The sequence below is a fragment of the Canis lupus genome, chromosome 14 (assembly GCF_011100685.1).
Source record: "Canis lupus familiaris isolate Mischka breed German Shepherd chromosome 14, alternate assembly UU_Cfam_GSD_1.0, whole genome shotgun sequence".
NCBI lineage: Eukaryota > Metazoa > Chordata > Mammalia > Carnivora > Canidae > Canis > Canis lupus.
In genome coordinates, this window is record NC_049235.1 from 13,310,532 (window position 1) to 13,331,202 (window position 20,671).

The 20,671-nt window shown below is 37.4% G+C and overlaps 1 protein-coding gene and 1 long non-coding RNA gene across 13 annotated transcripts in view; one reads left to right on the top strand and one right to left on the bottom strand.

The window, feature by feature from the left end:
• LOC102151480 overlaps positions 1-20,671 on the bottom strand; it is a 91,229-nt gene that overhangs the window by 68,874 nt on the left and 1,684 nt on the right. The gene's annotated exons all lie outside the window — the stretch shown is intronic.
• DMTF1 (cyclin D binding myb like transcription factor 1) overlaps positions 2,006-20,671 on the top strand; it is a 44,112-nt gene continuing 25,446 nt past the window's right edge. The window contains exons 1-7 of one of the 10 annotated variants that reach the window (XM_038556672.1): positions 2,016-2,163; positions 2,950-3,414; positions 3,954-4,093; positions 13,040-13,162; positions 14,219-14,335; positions 16,136-16,258; positions 20,522-20,616. In XM_038556672.1, coding sequence (XP_038412600.1) covers positions 14,227-14,335; positions 16,136-16,258; positions 20,522-20,616 — 327 coding nt within the window. In that variant the 5' untranslated portion in view covers positions 2,016-2,163; positions 2,950-3,414; positions 3,954-4,093; positions 13,040-13,162; positions 14,219-14,226. Of the gene's footprint in view, positions 2,164-2,319; positions 2,550-2,615; positions 3,415-3,953; positions 4,094-13,039; positions 13,163-14,218; positions 14,336-16,135; positions 16,259-20,521; positions 20,617-20,671 lie in introns of those variants that run through there. The other 9 variants (XM_038556677.1, XM_038556674.1, XM_038556676.1 and 6 more) reach the window with 9 other exon arrangements.

Here is a 20,671-nt window from a genome sequence, read left to right on the forward strand (position 1 = left end):
ACTTCCCATATACTATTTGCTCTATACATGCGTAGTCTCCTCCATTATTGTCACCCAGAGTGGTACATTTGTTACAAATGATAAACCAACAACGACACATCATTATCATCCAAAGACCACAGTTCACATTAGGGTTCATTATTGGTGCTGTACATTTTGTGGGGTTTGATAAATGTAGAAGCACTTGTATATTATCTACCATGTTAGTATCAGAGAATTATTTCACTGCCTTAAAGATCCTCTGCTCCATCTATTCCTCTCTCCAACCCCAAGCCTTGGCAACTACTGATCTTTTTTTTTACTGTCTTCAGTTTTGCCCTTTCCAGAATGTCCTATAGTTTGAATCATACAGTATGTAACTTTCTCAGACTTATTTTACTTAGTTATATGCATTTAAGCTTCCTTCATGTCGTCCACAGCTCATTTCTTCTCAGCATTAGATAATAATGTATTGTACAGATGTACCACAATTTATCCTTTCACCTACTGAAGTACATCTTGGTGTCTTACAAGTTTGAGGCTTTTATGTGGATGTAACTTTTCAACTCATTGCATAAATATCAAGGAGCAACTGTTGGATCGTACAGTAAAATTGTTTAGTTCTGTAAGAAACTGCCAAACTGCCTCTCAAAAGGACTATAACTTTTTGCATTCCTACTAGCAATTAATGAGAGTTCCTGTCCCACATCATCACAAGAATTTGGTGTTATCTGTGGTTTTTATTTTAGTCATGCTAATAGGCATATAATAGTATGTCATTTTGTGAAACCCAACGTTTATGACTGAGAAATTCTTTTACCCCAAAGAATAGCATGGTAATGTGGACTACTGCTGAAAACTATGTACATTTGACGTAAAATGTAAATATTTATGTTTCTAAACCCATTTCAGTATGTTTTTTACCACCACCCCACAGTTTCCTTGATGAATTACTGTCCCTTCCACAAAGTCAACAATACTTTGTAGTCAAAGGAAACAACTGCGTCGAAAAACCAAAACAAGCTAAGATAACTGGGGGGAGGGGGGGCGGTGATTATTAAGCATTATTAACCTCATTAGTTACTTAAGACCAATTAAGGAGTACATATTTACGTTCTCCATAGCCTTTATTTGACCTTTACGACTGAGGCTGAGTAAAATGAGATTGGAATCATAGAGTTGTAACAGACTCGCACCACTCCACCACAAGATTTTCAGGGCCTTGAAACAGAGGCACATAAGTGGCTCAGTGGTTGAGCATCACCCTTGGGTTGAGCATCACCCGGATCCCGGGATCGAGTCCCGCATCCGGCTCCCCGCAGGGAGCCTGCCTCTCCCTCTGCCTATGTCTCTCATGAACAAGTAGAATCTTAAACAAACAAACAAACAACCCAAGCCTCTGCCAGGGTCTCACGGAGCTTCTGAAAGACTGGCCTAGGGGATGGTCCCAAATATTGGTCCTTTCTAAAAGTCTCGGCCGTAACTGCAGAGCGGCCGGCCTAGAGAAGCAGAGCTCTGAGGCGGACAGCGCACTAGAGTGGCAGCTGCCTAACCCGCAGAGGGTGTTTGGCCGGAGCCGCATCCCACGCTCAAAGAGGTTCACACGTCCCTTCAAGCGCCCACCGGAGTGCAGCCTGGGCGTGAAGGGCCAGACACAGTGCCCGGCTTTCTTTCCCATCTAGACACGGCTCGCGTTCCTGCCACACCCGGCTGGCTCTGGAGCCCGGGAATTTACGAAACTCTGCCAGGGGGTCCAAATGCTCCAGGAGCCAGAGAGGCAGACCACAGTTACACCCAACAACGGTGGGCCTCCTCCTTCAAACATCAGCAGAGCCAGTGTCGGCACCGGGATCTCACAACGAGAGAGAAGAGCGGACCACAGGCGACTGACTGCCAGAGAAGGGCACCGACGCGCCAATACCCCGGGACTTTTTTTCCGCGCGCCGACTTGGCCGGAAGTGACGCGAGCAACCGACGCGCAGAGCGGTCCCCAGGGAGAGGAGAGAGGGAGGGGGAGCGTGCGGGGGCTGGGGGCGGGGCGCGGCCGTAGCTCCGTTTCCGGTGGCTCGTCGCGCTCGCTCACTCCAGCTGCAGCCACTCTTGCCCGTGGCTGCTTCCTCCATCCTGGTATTTTTTGGAGCCTCCATCCTGGTTCTTCCAAAGTGCCCGGACCCAAAACAGGAAGTAAGTGCGATGGAACCTTCAGGTCCCAACCGCCGCCAGGGCCGCTCCGCCCAGTGGAGCCTGTCCGGCCCCCTTGCTGCCAGCTTGCTCCCGCCGATCGGCGCAGGCTGTGGGCGCCCGGGCACCGCGGGCGGGGTCGGAGCTGGGCCTTCCTGACGCGGAGGCTGCCGTCCCCGCACGCTCAGGCCAGGGCCTCCCTCTCGGGGCCCGGCCCGCGGCGGTGACTCTGGCTACAGAGTGCGGGAGCGAGCGGCCGCCGAGGCGCAGCAGCGATCCGGCGGGGGCGGAAAATGGCGGCGGCTTCGAGGAGCTAAATGGCGCCGGGACCCCTGGGGGTGGGGTGGGCCGGGAGCTTCGGTAGAGAATTGGGCCTGAGAATGCGGAGAGTGAGGAGCCTTACTTGCTCTCTCGTGGTGTTCCTTTTTTTTTTTTTTTGTTACCTTTTAGGGTTTATGCGGTCCGGTGACGGAGAGGTGGGCTGGAGAGAGTTGGGCGGGTCTCGTCCCCCCCCCCCCCCTTTTTTTCTTTTACCTTGTTTGCGTCTTAGACTCTTCCATCCTTTGGGATTCGTCCTAGCTCTGCTATTGAAGGCCCATGCGGAGGCAGTCGGGGGTGCTGGCCGCATTATCTCGGTCAGCCTCTCTTGAAAAGGACGGACAGGACTGACTGCGGGGAGAGAGTGTCCTAGTCGAGCGAAGAACAGTTTTAAAATGCGTCTGCAAAAGCAGTAATTGTCCTATTTTACTGAGTCCTGCGGAAGTCTTAAGATTTTTTTTTTTTTTTTAGATCTTCTTGTCCTCTAAAATAGACTTTGTTCTGACCCTCTCCCCGGCGTAGATTGGAGAGTGGAGGTGGCCAAGTGCCGTTCTCTGCAGTTGAATGAGACAGCATGTGTGTTTTGTTTTTTTAATAATAAAAATACTCGGTGAAGGTAAGGAGAGCGTGATAATTGCATGACATGTATGTAAGTCAGGACTCCCACTCCCTCTCCATGTTTGAATTTGGAAATAACGTTTCAGTGTGTGTTTGCTTTTCTTGTAACTTGATTCATCGTCGTGTTGCTCCTGACAGGCGAGGCTGCTGGTTGGGACATCCGACAAAACACATAGGATCTAGGGTGACTCTCGAATATGCAGTGCTTGAAGCCTAGGATAATACCATCTCGAAATTTTGTGTCTTTTCCTAATCATGTCTTCACTTTTAATTCGTGCAAGACCATGAACCATTTGTAGCTTTTAACCTCCAGTCCAAGTAAGAAAATATTCTTCCATTGTGTTGAAAGTTTTACGGAACGGAATTTTTTTTTTTTTTTTTCTGTTTTCGTTTTCAGTTAAAGGTTTTCATGTGTGTGTTTTGTTTTGTTTTGTTTTCCCCATTAAGATTCCTTTTCTGAGCCGGCTTTAAATTTGTTGTTTCTAATCATCTTTATAGTATTACTGATTTAATTTTTAGTAATTTGAGTAATTATCACCACTTTAACATTTAAAGATTCTTTGATGATGATGATGATGATATACCAAAAACTTGGCATCTTCCTATGGTGATATAGTGAGAGGTCTTAACCTTATTAGGTTAAGATTCAGAAATTTAGTTAAGATTTAGGAAAAAAGTAAAATTCAGTCCTTTAATCTTAGAATTGTCAGGCTGTCCGAGAACTGTTGTTTTTTCATTCACAAGGGACAAAAAAATAAATTTTATGTTTTGTGATAATATTATGTCATTTTTATTTCCATATACTTCTGTGCCACCAAAAAGCTAATTTTTTTTTTTTTTTTTTTTTACTATTTTAGTTGATAGGCTCACCCCAAAATATGCTTTTTGGGACTGATCTAGAATCTGCATTTTCTGCGTGAATCTCTTTAATTGATTGCAGTTGAGCTAGATGATGGAGCCAAAATGCTATTGCCCTTTCTTCATCTACAGTTAATCAGTAAGTACTGGGCATTGCATACTTGCTTAGAACTTTTAAGTTCATACTTTGAGCAGTTAGATGAATAAATATGTATTGTGTAAATATTTTTCTTAAAATGTTCAGGTTTTAGAAATACTTTGAGGGGAAGCAGTCACGTTCTGGAGTTAGGCTTTGATTTTTGAAAGCAGAATATGACTGAGAAATGATTACTAATAGAGAATTATATTAAAAGAAGGCAGATGTCCTCTTGATTCTTTAAGTTCTCTTCTTTTTACAGGGTCCCCCCCCTCCCCCCGTTTTTTGTTTTTTGTTTTAAAGATGGGGCAAGTTTATCTCCTTTTACCCCAAGGCAACAGGAGAGATAAGCATATTTGTAAGGTTAGATATTGCTAGTTGGTATTGAAATACAGACAAAAGCTTTCCTTTTTTTATTCACTTCATTTATCTCTCCATCTACAGACCTTATTTTATTAACGTTGTAATAAGATTGTATGTCCTGACAGTAACTTCACATTATTATAAACAGTTGCTTTTGTCATGCTCCATTAAGTTCATTGGCTTAAGTTAACACAAGTGAGGATGAATACACTAATGTGAAACACGAGCATCCCTAGGGATTTACAACCTGCATATAGATGTTAAAAATTTAGGAGGACTGGGATGTGTGTTTTAAAAGTATTGAGGTCTTAGATCATAGCGAACACACTTCTATATCTGTTATAGGGACAGCAAAACTTTAGAACAACAATGGTTTAATAAGAGTTGTACTTTCTCTTATGTCTTAGAGGCTACTTATTTAACAAGGGGTGTTTATCTTCTCAAAATGGAGTTTTATTTTTAATAATCAGTTTTACTGCCCTAATCTTGAGCAGTTTTTTTCCATATAAATGGTTGACTAAGAAATGGTGTACCTCTAAATGCTTTGCAATTTCAGTTGCAAAGTCTCTTCTATCCTCAAATGATAGGAAATGACCTGGAAAAGTGATGAACTTCTTGCTAAGTGTATTAAATGTATAGATTTATTAAATGTATGTGGCATTTGTTTGCTTTCATATCTGAATTCCCTCCCCCTTTTTTTTTCCTTTTGTGAAGAAAATTCTTGTAATAGAAATCACGAATAGGTTTTGGTTTTGCTTTGATTCCATAAAGATAAATAAAAGAATGAACCTGTTTATCATGTCTGCTGCTTCAAGTTTGTGGAAAGACACCCCAATCCATGACTGAATTCCAGAAAGATGTTCTCAGGAAACAGCACATTGGACAGCCCTTTATGAACAATTTTTTAATTTTTTTTAAACTGTCATTTTGGTTATGTACACTGTTATCAGGCCATTCTCCAAGCACTGAGTTGTCAACACTTTATTTATCATCACATGTTATGTAGCAAAAGAAATGCTCATTATGTTTATTTACTGTCTATTTGTATATTAGTATCTGTCAAGTGTCCTTTAAAAATCAACTTTAATGTAAATCGGAGGACTATGATGAAAATTTGATGTATTTCCATATATAAATGTAGCCAAATGCTCATCATAAGTTCTGAAACCATGTACTACTATGTGAAAAATATTCTTTCAGATCAGCAATATGATTTTATTGCCAAACTAGGTACAAAATTCTGCACCTTGAACCATACTACCAAGTAATCGTCTTTGATAATAACATTGTTTTTCAATAGTTTGTAATTGGGGGCGAGGGCAACTGAATGGCTCAACTGGTTAAGCCTCTGGCTTTGGCTCAGATCATGATCCCAGGAGCGGGCCTGTGTCAGGCTCCCTGTGCTACAAGGAGTCTGCTTCTGCCTATTCCTGGCTTGTGTGCCTCCCCCCCCCGCCCCCCAATAAATAAAATCTTTAAAAAAAATAGTTGGTAATTGAAATCAATCTTAAGCAACTAAAGCCTTTTACAATAAACTCCACAAACAACTTTATTGATGTGGTGTGTAGTCATATTTTGCTACCTTAAAACTAAGGTATTACAATCATTAGTTACTTTAGTATACTTTATATTCATTTATAACTTTGCTTCTCAAACTTATCCACAAAGTGTACAAAAGAGCAAATCCCCAGGGACTTGGAACCACAGTCCAAAGCATTCAGCCTCAGTGTAAAATGTCCCTATCCCTATCTTGGATAAAATCAATATTCTGCAGCTTTCTATTCTGCCAGCAATCTGAGTACCCATGTTCAGGATGTAGCCATTTGTTACTTAAGCTCTTCCACTAAGACTTTCTAACTAGCAAAGAGTCTTATTCTTTCAAAATATCTTAAAACCTATCTTTAAATTTTTTGTTACATGTTAACTAAAATCCACTTATAAGCATTTCCTAAGGCATTAGTTGTATGCAATGATGGGTTTGGTGGTGTCAATATGGGGTTTTTATAATAGCACAACCTCAAAAATGTTGGCTTTACAGGATAATGGTTACATATATTTAGATACTATGTACCCATTAAAAATGAAGTAGAAGAATAAGTAGAGATACTGGGAAATACTCTAATAAAGTAAGTGCAGGAAAAAGTTATAAAAGGTGTGACATTGTTTGGAAGATTGTCACAAAATGTTAGAGGAATATATGAATAATTTGTCTTAGATTGGTTTAAGTAAAGACATTTAAAAATTAAATGCGGCCTTATTGCCTTATTAGTTGAATTACACCAGAAACCTTGTATCTGTTTTTCGGTCAACTCATTCAATAAAATTCTAGTGTTAAAGGTCTGTAGCTTGCGTGATTTTCCCTAACAAAAGTATCTTATAATACTGAATGTTTAGTCTCATCACATCTTTTGATGTAGAGTCCCAATTTCAAGCATGTAGAGTCAGCAACTTTTGGCTCCTGTGCTTTTCATGATCTCCACTAAAATATACCCTCCCACACTTGGACTGTTCAGAAACAGATACAAATTTATCTGCAAAACTAGTTCCCACAGTAGGAAGAAATGCTGCTTTTCCTGGTTGTAGTTTTTGGAAGATAAACTTGACACTTCATTTGGAAAATTAGGACAATTAAAGGCATACTTTAGAGATAACTGCAGCGGTTCAGTCCCAGACCACTGCAAAAAAGCAAAGATTGCAATAAAACATGTCAAATGAATTTTTTGGTGTCCCAATGCATAAAAAAATTATGTTTATACTTTAGTTCATTTAAAAGCATGCAAGAGCATGTCAGAACCAATGTGCTACAAAATGTTATCTGAGCTTTCATCTAGTCTTAAATCCTAATCACAGATCACTACACCCAACACAGTTTTGGGGAGCTTAAGGGAGATGGCCCCCTGGGTGGTGGAAAATCCCTGTATAACTTTTGACTTGCCCAAAACTACTAAAAGCCTACTGTTGACCAGAAGCCTTACCATTAACAAACACACATAATTGTTTATGTGTTATATACTATATTCTTACAATAATAAATTAGAGAAAAAATTAAAATACCTTTACTATATTTTAAAAAGTCCACATGTAAGTAGACATATGCATTTCAAACTTACATTACTCAAGAGTCAACTGTAATAATGAAAAAATTGAAAATAGTTTGAGAATTACCAAAACGTGATGTAGACACGAAGTAAGCAAATGCTGTTGGTAGTGCCAATAGATTTGCTTAATGTGCAGTTGCCGTAATCCTTCGTTGTATTAAAAAGTAAATCTTTTTTAAAAATGTGGGTGAGGGACACCTGGGTGGCTCAGTAGTTGAGCCTCTGCCTTTGGCTCAGGTCGTGATCCCAGGGTCCTGGGATTGAGTACCACATCAGGCTCCCCCGAGGGAGCCTGCTTCTCTCTGCCTCTCTCTGTGTCTCTCATGAACAAATAATAAAATCTTAAAAACCTCAGTATCTATGAAGTGTAATAAAATGAGTTTTGCCTGTATATAGTTGATGGAAATACCAGTCTAAAGTAATGCCATTGAGTAAGAACTTTACATCAGTATTGGAGTGAAGTAGGGTGAAGGATTCATTTCTTTTAATTCTGTATTAAATACCAGATCCAGAATTGTCCTTTTGTTCTACGTTAAATAGGGTTCTTGTTCATTTGGAGCTCTAAATGAAGACAAACACATTTCTCACTTAAACATGAATATAAATAATCCATTATAAATGTTTTATACCACATTTCACATGTTCTTTTCTTCATTTTATTGGCATATTGTTGCTGTGTAAGATATTTACCAGATGATGGATAGAAACATGCTAAAATGCCATTTCACTAGGTAAAATGGCTGTTAAAATTTCTTTCTTCTTCTCCCTTCTAGTTAGTATAAATATAGTTCATACAGCGTAACCCTTGACCGTGAAGGAAGAGAAGACCTCAACAGGCTGATGGCAGTCCAAAAGAAAACTAAATAGTTGAAGGTAGAAGATAAAAAGTTGATGTATCTTTCTGACACATTTCCCCTGTAAGCCAAATAAGGAATAGGTCTAGAAATTAAGCATAGTTTCATAATGAATTACAATGGGAGGCACCGTAACACTCAGCTTTATACCTTACTGTCATAAGTTTATTCACCAGCATTTTTCAGGCACTCTAATAGTCCTATCAGTATACAGCTGTGCTTTTCTAAATAACAGCTCTTGAGACGTTAAAGTAGCTAGTATTTGCTCACTTGCTGTGAAAGCTAAACCTCATAAAAGACCTGTTGTTTGTCTTGTCTCCCAACTTTCAGTTCTCCACATAGTCCAGCAGGGCTTCTGTTCCCACTATACCTCAGACTATTTTTATTAAGGCTGCCAATGTTCTCCATATAGACAGATCAATTAGTCACCTCTCCATCTTTTTTGCAATATTTAACATGGATGACTACTTGAAAAACACTCTTTGTGTCTTTTAACACTTCACAGTTTTCCTTCTCTATCATTAGCTAGTCCTTTTCAGTTAATTTTATAGCTTGATTTCCACCTGTTAAAGGGTGCTCTAGAACTGAAATCTAGGTTGTCTTATCTAACCTTTCTGGGTGATCTTAAGTTTAAAAATTATTTGCCAGTGCGCCCTGGGTGGTGCTATATCAGTTAAGCATCCATTGGTTTGGTTTTGGCTCATGACATGAAATAGAGCCTCTCTGATTCCACACCCAGGTCAGAGTCTGCTTGAGACTTCCTCTTCTTTGCCCTTTCCCTGTACCCCCCACCTGCAAATAAACAAATCTTTAAAAAAATTATTTGCAGGCCACTAACTCAAGTTTGTCTTGATATGTCTAATCTGTTGAATTCCAGCTTCCAACTGTCAATGTGAAACCCTCATTTGAATGCCTTATAACATTATTTATACTAATAGTAATAAAAACACATAATAAAATATATCTAAGTGTTACCAAACTCAATCAGCTGTTCAAGCAAAAAGCCTAGGGTTCAGCTTAAGATAGTTACCCTTCTCTTAATCTCCATGATCCCTTCATTCAGCAAGTCTGTCAACACTCTCTCCAGAATGTATCCTTTGTTCAGCCTCCTTTGACAGTCCAAACAAGAATCATTTCTGGGACCACCATTTGTCTTCATAACTTACCCATTCTCCATACTGCAGTCTAAGTGATTTTTTTAAAAATGCAAATTATATTCCCCAGCTGAACACCATCCAAGGATTTATAAGGCCTTGTGAGATCTACCCCTGTCTTTATCTCCAACCTTATATTCAGCTACTCTTCCTCTTTATGGAAAGCCTCTGCCACGCTGGCTGCTGGGTTTTTTTTTTCCCCCCTTCAACAGGCCAAAGCAGGTCCCACTTTAGGGACTCTGCTATTATTAATCAGTTGGCTAGCTTATACTGGTGTCTCATCTTGCTGCTGAGGTACTAAAAAGTAGCCATTAAGGTACTGTTCATTGTTGGTATTATAATACTATTTCTGTAAAGAGACTGTAGCAGGAAGGGCTATATTGACTTACACAGGCATAAAATCATTGGAAGGGAGCCTGAGATTTTTTTTTTTTTTCCTGAGGGAGCCTGAGAAATTGATAACAGTTTACCTAAAGAAGGAGGGGGACCAGGTGACTAGGGAACTGAAGGAGGAAGTAAACTTCACTGTATAACCACTTTTATCTTTTGAATTTTGAACCATGTAAATGCGTCACCTATTTAAAATAAATTGAAAATAAAACCAGATTAGTTTCTTAAATATTAATAAATACACTGACCTCCTAGCTCCCAACTACAGTGGGATGTGGGAGAGCCCTGGGAAAGTGAGTCGAGAGCATATCTAAAGAGACACTTAAAAAAAACAAAAAAAAAAAAAGAGTGGCCACCATATCCCAGTGCCTAAAGAGTGCATATATAGTAGAGATGTGATAAATATTTCTTGACTGAACAAATATGCTTGTTAATTTGCAAACCGCCTTAGAACCATTTACTAATCTCAAACATGAATTGCCAAATTTTTGAAAATGAACCTAGATTTCTGATTTAAAGCTAGTATGTTGCATAGGATCACCTGTAACCAGTACAAGTTGTTAAGAATGAAATACTTTATTTCAGCTAGCTATTTCAGACTTCTTTTTTCTTGTATTATCTCATATCTCCATGTTATCTTAAATCTACCTTTATTTTTTCTAAAGTTTTAGATTAATTTGAGTCCTAATGACACTGATTAAAATGCTAAACTAGTGACTACTTTGCACCTATCCAATGAACTTTTGTGCTGTTTTTTGCTTTGTGCTTTCTTTTTAATAAAAGAAAGGTTGCCAAGGATTAAGTTTCTATCTCAGTGGTTTGGGTATAAATTCAAACAGCCTTTCCAGAAAACAGATTGCAGTATTGATGCAGGCAGACCAGGTCCAAGTATACAGAAGGGGTCCCACAGGACCAGCCAAGGCAGTTCTTGGCTTCCCACAGGATGGAAATCAAACTCCAGCCAGCAAGAAGTGAGAGCAGAGTTGATGAATATAGAAGAGAGCAGATACAGATGAAACATCTGGGATACTCAAAGGGGTATCTTTGTTTGCTGGTCCAGAGTTATAATTAAGGACGGTGGTTTGGTGTACATATCTTCTCAGGCATTCAGGAACTGGTTGAACAAGGACTAGTGTTCAGGTGTCCTTAAGTCACTGATGCCCTGGAGCCCAGGGTCTTGGCGTCTGGGTGTTTGGAGTCCATGGTCTTGGGAGAACTTCCATGAGGACCTCACGTGGTCACTCCTTAGATGTTATCAGTTGTGCTGGAAGACTTCAAAGAAATCATTAACTCCTTGACCTTTACAAGGAGGACATACATTAATGCATGTCTAAGGTGGGGTGTGGGTCCTAGCAAAAACAGAAGCAGGAAAAGGAACAAAGAAAAAAACAGCTTTTTTTTAATTTTTTTTTTTCTTATGGGGTCCCTTACAGTTTCTGTCTCAGTGTGACTCAGGAGTTCTAAATTTTGTCATATTCCTTTAATAATTTCCATTAATATTGTTTAAGGAAATAGAGTGTATAAATGTTTCATTACGTTTTAAGGAAATGAAAAATTAGGAACAACACAAATGTCCAGTGATAGGGCAGTTAAATAATGTCATGTTTTTTATGTGATGTAAGTTTTAAGTGATACAGAAAATCTTCAGTTAGATACCTGGCTTGGTTTCATCATACCTTTAATATGAATAAACTGTAAAAAGGAGGATAATAGTTGCTTGTTTATACACTTTTACAAACGCACGCACACACACCAAAGAGAGTGAACTCTACTTTTGGTAAGTTTAAGGATGATTTTTTTAACATTGAATTTCTCTATCTTCTGCACAAAAATATTACCAGCTTTTTAAGAAAACTTAATGGATTCAAAAATAAGAACAATGTGAAATCTAATAGCTGACTAGAGGTTTCTCTAGCAGGATCTGTACCTTTTTTACTTTTTTATTATTTTTTATTTTTATTTATTCATGAGAGACACACACACAGAGAGAGGCAGAGACATAGGCAGAGGGAGAAGCAGGTTCCACGCAGGGAGTCCCATGTGGACTGGATCCTGGGACTCTAGGATCACGCCCTGAGCCAAAGGCAGATGCTTAACCGCTGAGCCACCCAGGCACTGCAGACTTATTTATGTATGGCAAGTTCTCAAAATATAACCATCCTGGAGAGAGGAGTTCTAATTAGAACACTGCTAAAATGGAAATTTCAATTGTTAGCTATTGCTGAAATACCCTTTAAATCTCAAATCACAGGCAACCTGGGTGGCTCAGCGGTTTAGCGCTGCCTTCAGCTCAGGTTGTAATCCTGGGGTCCCGAGATCGGGTCCCACGTCGGGCTCCCTGCATGGAGCCTGCTTCTCCCTCTGCCTGTGTCTCTGCCTGTCTCTCATGAATAAATAAATAAAATATTTAAAAAATAAAAAAATAACTATTAAAAAATAATAGTAAATAAATTTCAAATCGTGTTGTACTCCTTGATTCTTTGGTTGACCCTTCGGGATGATAATAAGAAGTTTATTGAAAGAAACTTTAAAAATCATTTCAGATTTTGTAGGGCTCACCTTGGATTCAAGAGCTTGCTTATAATTTTACCTTTTCTGGCTTAGTTGTTTAGGGTTTCTTTTTTTCCACAGATCCACGGGCAAGATTATTCAGATATGATATAGTTTTAAATACTTTAAGATGAAATACAGTATTGTGTATAAAAAGAGGTGTGGTAAATTATTATAAAGAAAAAATGTAGTTACTGGTAGTATTTGGCACTGTACATCCTGGGTGATATTACACATACTTGGGTCTACAGTAGCATAGTTGAAGCTCTTTTTTTCTGAGAATATTTGCCGGTTGAAGGACAACTTGGGTTGAGAAACTGCCTATAAACTAATTTACTAGGTATAGGACCTCATCATTTTCTGCCTTTCATTGGGGAAAACTTCTAGAGGCTGACTTCTAAAGGTCTATTTAGAAAAAAATTCTGTTTTTTTAGTTAAGACATCACAGAGGCTTGTGGCTAAAGTGTCATGAACATACCGATAGAACACAGTTGTTTGTTCTTATTTAAGCCATATTGTATAATGCTGTTACTTTTTCAGAGTGTTGCAGAGGTAGGAATATGGGAGAGAAGTAATCTGGATAACATGAAAGTGATGCTGGTATCTAAGGAAAGGCGACTTGATTCTGTGGGAAGGGCTATACCTGATCCATCTATTTTCTAGGTAAGCCTGCCTTTGTTCCAAGGACCATACCTTGTTTTTTGCAAATTTTAGTGATAACTAGACCATGATTTCTATTTATCTTTAATTTGGGGAATGTCATCTTTATTATTGTAAAATTAACAATGTCCTTTTAAAACAGTAATTTGTTTATAAAACCTGAGTGAATCATTGGATCTTCATCATGTAAATGTTGACAGATCTTAAGTTTTTCTGGCAAGGGAAGATACACTTGAATAAATGGTAATTATATGAACAGACTAATATGTTGTATATAGAAGCCAAATATATATTAAGTGATCATTAAGTGATCAGTACACATTAAAGCTTATGGCCTTCATTTTAGTTGATAAAAAGTATGTGGACAAGACTGAAATTGAGTACTGAGGGAAGAACTTCATTGAATATTATAAAAAGAACCTCAAAGACTTTAATAAGGCCCTTGATTTTAATTCAGTACATTTCCTCCCATCAGCCAGTAGGTATTGTATTGTGAGACTCTGATCATTCAGTTTGTCTGAACAAGAGGAAAATTAGATATATGTATAAAATATCAGGTAAGGGCACTTTAAACAAAATCAGTTCTCTATTTCAAAAGAAGGCCTACCTCCATATCTGTTAAAAGCAGTTTGGAGTGATGGTTATATACGCTTTAATATTTTGGAAAAAAACACGGTGAAGATAATTCCATAGTGTTCTTAGTTTTCAGATAATAATAGAGCTTAAATACTTGTAAAAAGTGTTTTTGGAGCAATAATATTGATAAGACAACTTGGAACAATCTTTTTCATTGGATGTGGTAAAACTAAATCTTAATCCTATAGGTTTTTAATTAGAGAAGTCGGATTTTTGTAGATTATTACATCTCATTCTAAATAATGGGTATAACCTTTTAAAAAACAGTTTTTGCAGTCTGAACTGTCATTGCAATTTCACATAAAGAATGCTGAATCAAATTTAAATTATGGGTTTTTTTTTTGTGGGGAAGAGGGATAAGTTGGGGGCTACTTTATGTTCATGTTTGGAAATAATGTTTTAAATCTGAAACCTATCGTCTAGATTTGAGTATGAGCACAGTTGAAGAGGATTCTGACACAGTAACAGTAGAAACTGTGAATTCTGTGACTTTGACTCAGGACACAGACGGGAACCTCATTCTTCATTGCCCTCAGAATGGTAGGAGAACTTTCTGTCATATAATTGTGGATCTTTCTATATTTCTGGATTTTATGTCACCTTTGATCCCTGTTACCCAGATAGACAGTTTAGGCTAGGACAGTAGAAAAGGGAGTTATCTCTTTGGATCATGAATTAACTTAAATTTATATTTTTATTTTTTAAATATACCTTTGTAAAAAAAAATATATATACCTTTGTATTTTTAAAATTTGTCAGGTATTTGAACTTTGATTAATCTCATAGCTACTTTCATGGATAAGTAGAATCTCATGAGCCTATAAAGATGATGATGGATTAACTGTAATATACTTCCTCTTTGATATCATTTGGTGCCAGCAATGTACATTAGGAAATGTAGTAGTCCTGTCAGTTTTTTTTTTTTTTTGCTCCAGTCTGTTAAAGGATTTTATATGACTGAATAAGATTTAATGTGATTACCTATATAATCAATCAAGATTCAACAGGCTTGTGATTTTGTTGTCACTTCTCTACCTATTTATTATTTATATTTATTATGTATTTTGCTGTAATTTTATCTTTCCTCAACCTAGGCTTTATCTCCTTTTCCCATTCAATACTTAATTTCTGGTTATTTTATTCAAACTTGTGATTTTAACTATCACCTACTATTAAAATGATTCAAACTTCTGTCTTATTTTCTGAATTCTTTGTGTTTCTCATAGGCACCTTAAATTTCACATGTTCCTAACTGAATTCTTCACAAAATTCCCAGACTAGTTTTGTTTCTCAGTCAATTTCATTACTTAGCAATGCAGGTCATAAATGTGGGTAGGAATAAACTCTTTTCTCATCTCCTACTTTCATTCTATCATGAAGATTTGTTGATAGTATTTTGTTTCTTGAATCCATTGCTTTCTTTGCCTCAAGTCCCCCTTTCTTAGTTCAGAGTCTCATTTCTCACCTGGGAGGCCCCACTAGCCTAATGAGTCTCCCAACTTGAATTCATCTTTCAAACTGCTGATGACCTTGCTCATGATACTCAGTAGTGTAGGAAGGTTTGTTTTTTCAAGTTTCCCATGGTTTTTAGAGTACAGTGATGGCCTCCCATCATCTCCGCTTTCCTTACAGCCTCACTTCCTGCCACATTTCATATATCTGTGTCCCAGCAATTCATAGGTGTCTTGTTTTCCTTACGTACCTTAAGCTTTTCATACCTCACTGTCACTGCAAATAATTATTCCTAGTGCCAGTATTATCATTACCCCTAGCTTCTATTCATTCAAGTTCTTTCCAATTCAAGACACCTTCTCCAGGAAGCCTTCCTTTACCAGTAGACAAAATTAGATGTCTCTCCCCTCAGCTCATGGAACAGTCTCTTCATTCCACCTGCACAGCTCTTACAGCACCATTTTGAGATTGTTGTTTTAGTCATCTCCTCCATCACCCTGTGAGCTCTCCTTGACAGTCAAGGGTATCTGTCATTGTTCTCTTCCCAGCACTTAGCATATAGTAGGCATTCAGTGATTATTAGTGAATGATTTAAATTACCAACGCCTATCTTTACTTGTGAAATATTTGGAAAGATAGGTAGTTAGTAGCACTGAAATATGATATTTAAAAAGTGGCCCCTCTGTTCTCCTAATTCTTGTTATCAGAATAGGAGCTGAGATACTGTCCTGGGGATATAGAAGACAGGGTCGTTGAAGTCCTACTTGCACAATTGGGTTAACTGAGCAAATTGATAAGAAAATTATTTTATAGTTACTTGTTGAAGATTTTGGGTTTTCTCATTGGTTTGAAGATTTTGAGTTTTTGTTTGTTTGTTTGTTTCATTAGAAGCTGATGAAATAGACTCAGAAGATAGTACTGAACCTCCACATAAAAGGCTTTGTCTGTCTTCTGAGGATGATCAAAGTATTGATGATTCTACTCCTTGCATATCAGTTGTTGCACTTCCACGTAAGTCACTATGTATTAAGAACAGAGTTCCCTTTTGAAATCACATTGTAGCTTGGGAGAGATCAAATTGGCATTTCAAGGTAGACTTAGGTCCATTATTTTCCTCTTCATTAGTCACAAAAACCTTCCTAACTAAAACACTTAATGACTCTAAATGCTTTTACATATATTGCCTATTTTAATCTTCTCAGCCTTTTTAAAAAATTACTGTCATCCTTCCTACCCCAAGCTTTTTGAGACATTTTCTCTTGATCATGTTCTCCCCCTTGATATTGTAATATCACAGATATACTGTTGTTTTTTTAATGTACTGTATTGTATATGTTGTTTTGTCAATAAAGAGAATTTTTTTTTTTCACCCACACCTCACCCAGAAGCATTTTTGGCCCTCATAGAGAAAGAATGCTCTAGAGTAGGTGTTATGATTCCTGTTTTTAATGAGAAAACTAAGACATGGAGAGGTATGAGAACTTGTCTAAGGTCATACCAGGCATTCTGGTACTTGAGAACTTTCATTTTGCACCCAGGATCAAGCAAAATCACATCTTTATCCAGTTGGAAAAAAGTAAGATTAGGTTTTCATCATAGCAAAACCTTGTCTTTACAAGTAGATGTGTACTTTTTATGTAGAGTTTGCTTATTCAGTTGAACAGAAAAACCATTTTATATCAGTTTACTGTGAGACTTTATTGAACAATGGTTCATATTAATGCCACTAACATTGCTCCTAGTGACATATACAAACATAATGCATTTCTAATTAAATGATCTTTCCTTCTAGTGATGATTCATGATTTTTAAAACTCCTGATTTGACTATCATTAGGTTGTGATCCAGTCTTAAAATTTGATTGGCCTGTCTGTACAGATATAATCCTATATGGACATTTTCTAAGCTGGAAGTTTTTTTAATTCAGAAATAATTAACCTGTAACATTATGTTAGTCTTAGGTGCACAATAGTAATTTAGTATACATACATGTTGTGAAATGAACATAAGTCTAGTTAACATCTGTTACCACACATAGTTACAGTTTTTTCTTGTGATAAGAACTTTAAAGATTACTCTTAACAATTTCCAAATATATCTTAGATATTATTAACTATAGTCACAGTGCTGTACATTACATCCCCAGGATATAAAATAAAATGAAAATACTTATTTTACTAAGCCAGAATTTGTGAGGGATTATTTTTACATAAATTATGGCTGGTTAATTCATTTGGTTAAAGTTGAGTACCTTGATCAAACTACAGTTGATATTTTGTTCTATTTTATGGTGTTAGACTGAATCCTTCACACACTACTTAGCTTAACTGGGCAGGATGATATGGATGTGCTGGCATAAAAGCATCTGAATTGCTTGAAATCAGGTCAGCATGATGACGTATGGAGGACATTCTGGAGCCTAATATTTACAGTGAGACTAAATTTATGAAAAGTGGACTTGAAGTATTCCTAGATTTGTTAAAAGTGTGTTGATAAAATCACAAACAAGTTTAGGGAAACTTCTCCATTAAAAAAGTCATATAAAAACATAAAATGCTGTGTTTGTCACCATCATTTAGCACTGATTGAATGGGCAAGTCATTTTTTGCTGAACTTTAGGGAAGTAAATATTAGCTTTTAAAGATAGTTATTAATTTAAGTTTTAATTTTAATATTCAAGTTTACATTCTTTTAAAACTGGTAAAAATTTGATCCTTAAAAATCCTCTTAACTCTTATGTTAGTCATTCTACATCACTTAACACTTCTTACTGTGATTATCTACCACCATATTTACTCCATTCCCTAGTCACAGTTAGAACTCTTGGTAATTATTCATTTAGATAATTGTTGCAATATCTTAACCTCTTCTACCTTTTGTTATCCACACTACCTTGTTTATTACTCCCATTACCTCCTTTGCTGTTACTTATTAATGAGATCTACTTCCTATCTTTCCAGGGAATCCATTTGTGATCTACTTCCAGCACTACTTCCTATGTTTCCAGGTTATTTCTTCTAATACTCTTTATTGCTTATAGTCCTTTGCCCCACTAGGACCCACTGATCTGACCACTTTTACATTGTTCTTTTCCACTTGTATCTTTTGTTTCTCTACCCAGTTTGTTTCATGGTTAATCATTATAATCACTCTTGCATTTACCCTCAAATCCTTTTTTCATTCTTTTAGTAAAACCACAACCCTGGTTAAATCTGTCTACCTATTTATGTCTATACTGGCACAGCTAATTGAAAAAGAGCACAAGCAAGCTGAGTGATCTTACTTTAAACTCATGATCATTAACTTGAAGTGGGCTCATACTGTTGCCTGCCAGCTATGCCACACTTACCAAATGGATGATTTTTCTCCCATTCAGTGATGACTGTCATAAACTCCTGAAACTTCTAGTATTTTCTCCACCTTTGTTCCTCTCAGCAGATAACCTTGTTTCTACTTACTGAGAAAATTGAAGTAGAACAAGTTCCTACAAAATTCCACTACAACAAATACATATCCACATGTAGCTAAGTCCATACATTCTCTCTTTTCTGCTAACGCTGGCCCTTTGCTTTACTAGATTGCATCCCTTTTACCTACTCAAGGACATCGTTGCAGCATTTGTTTCCTGTCTCCTCTGAATCATCAGTTTTTTATTCTCTACTGGATCATTCCCATAGGCGTTACTAACATACTATAATATCTTCTTTAAAATAAAAACTCCCATTTGCCCACTTTAGGCTCCCATCTAACTGCTCTCCTTCCTTTAGAGCAGAATACTTCGAAAGAATTGATCACTTACCTCCATTTCTTCTTTCATTCTTCCTTAAACCCACTCCAGTCAGGGTTTCACCTCTAACAGTTCACCAAAACTGTTCTTCCCAGGTCTACTGAGACTATCATGCTGCTACGGCCAGTGGTGGTTATTGTTTGTTTTAGTCTTTGTCATATTTACTTGATCTGTCCACACTTTTTGACAATATTTATCACTCTGTAACATTTTGTCATTTGATTTCTAAGGAACACTTTCCTCTAGTTTTTTTCTACCTTAATATCTGTGCCTTTTGAGTCTCTTATACTGTTCACATCTCCCCAGGCTCTAAATTGCAGTAGTCCAGGACTCAGTTCTTAAGTTGCTTCTGTTTTGTTTTCTTTCTTTCCCTAGAATTCATGGTTTTAAAACCTATCTCAGGTAATGATGCCCAGATTTATTCCATTCCAGACTTCATCTTAATTCTAGATGTTTAATCTCAAACTAGTATGTTTAAATCCAAGCTCCTGAAACTTCTTAAATTCTAAAATTTGATTCTTCTGTGCTCTTCCCCATTTCGTTAATGGAAGATACATTCATCCAATAGTTCAAATTTTTGAAACTTTAATAACATCCTTGACTTTTCAGTTTCTTTCGTATTTGGTTTATCTGCAAATCCTTTTGGTTCCCAAATCAAAATATATCCACAATTTGAACTACTCATCACCTTCACTTGCTTCAGCCCTTGTCCAAGTCACTGACTTCTCTTACCTGGATTACTGAATTAGCCTCTTAACTGATTTCCCTGCAGCCCCTCTTGCCCTTCAGTTTGTTGTCTGCTTAGGAGCCAGAGCGAGCCTATTAAAAGTCAGATTATGTAACTCTGCGTCTTCCAGTAGTTTCCCATTTGAGCATTAAAGCCAAAGTCTTTACATTGCCCTTCAAGTCTCCACACGACATCTTTATGTTCCTGTTCAGTCTTCTGTAGCCACTCTGTCTTCCTTGCCATTCCTTTGAACAGTCCAGGTGTGCCTCTATCTCAGTCTTTGCCCTTGGCTTTCCCTCTGCATGAAGTGCTCCTCTTTAAGATACCTATGCAACTAGCTCCTTTTCTCACTTGCGTCTAGCTCTTGTTTACTTTTCCTGGCCTGCTATCTAAAATTTCAGTCCCTACGTCCAATACATTCTCTTTTCTGCTTTATTTTTTTCTCATTAGTTATCAACATTTGACATAATATGTTCATTTTGTGTCTTCCTTACTAGAAGTACCATGAAGTCAAGATTTTGTTTCATTTGCTTACTGCTGTCTTCCCATTACCCAAAGCAATACTTGGTGTGTGTGATTAGGCACACAATAAATTTTTGTTAAATATATGTGTATTTGTTAAATGTATATATGTGGGCTTAATTGGCAAGGAATGTGTTAGGAAATGAGATGGTCACATATTTTTTTTTCCCATGGATTTTTTTTTTTAATAATTAAAACTTGTATATTCTGGAGTTGAATTGTTCTTTTTTTCTTTAAGTTTCAGAAAATGATCAGAGCTTTGAGGTGACCATGACTGCAACCACAGAGGTGGCAGATGATGAGATTACTGAGGGAACTGTGACACAGATTCAGGTATAGTGAGTCTTTTTACTGACTACAAGAGGATTATCCTTAACACATACTTTAG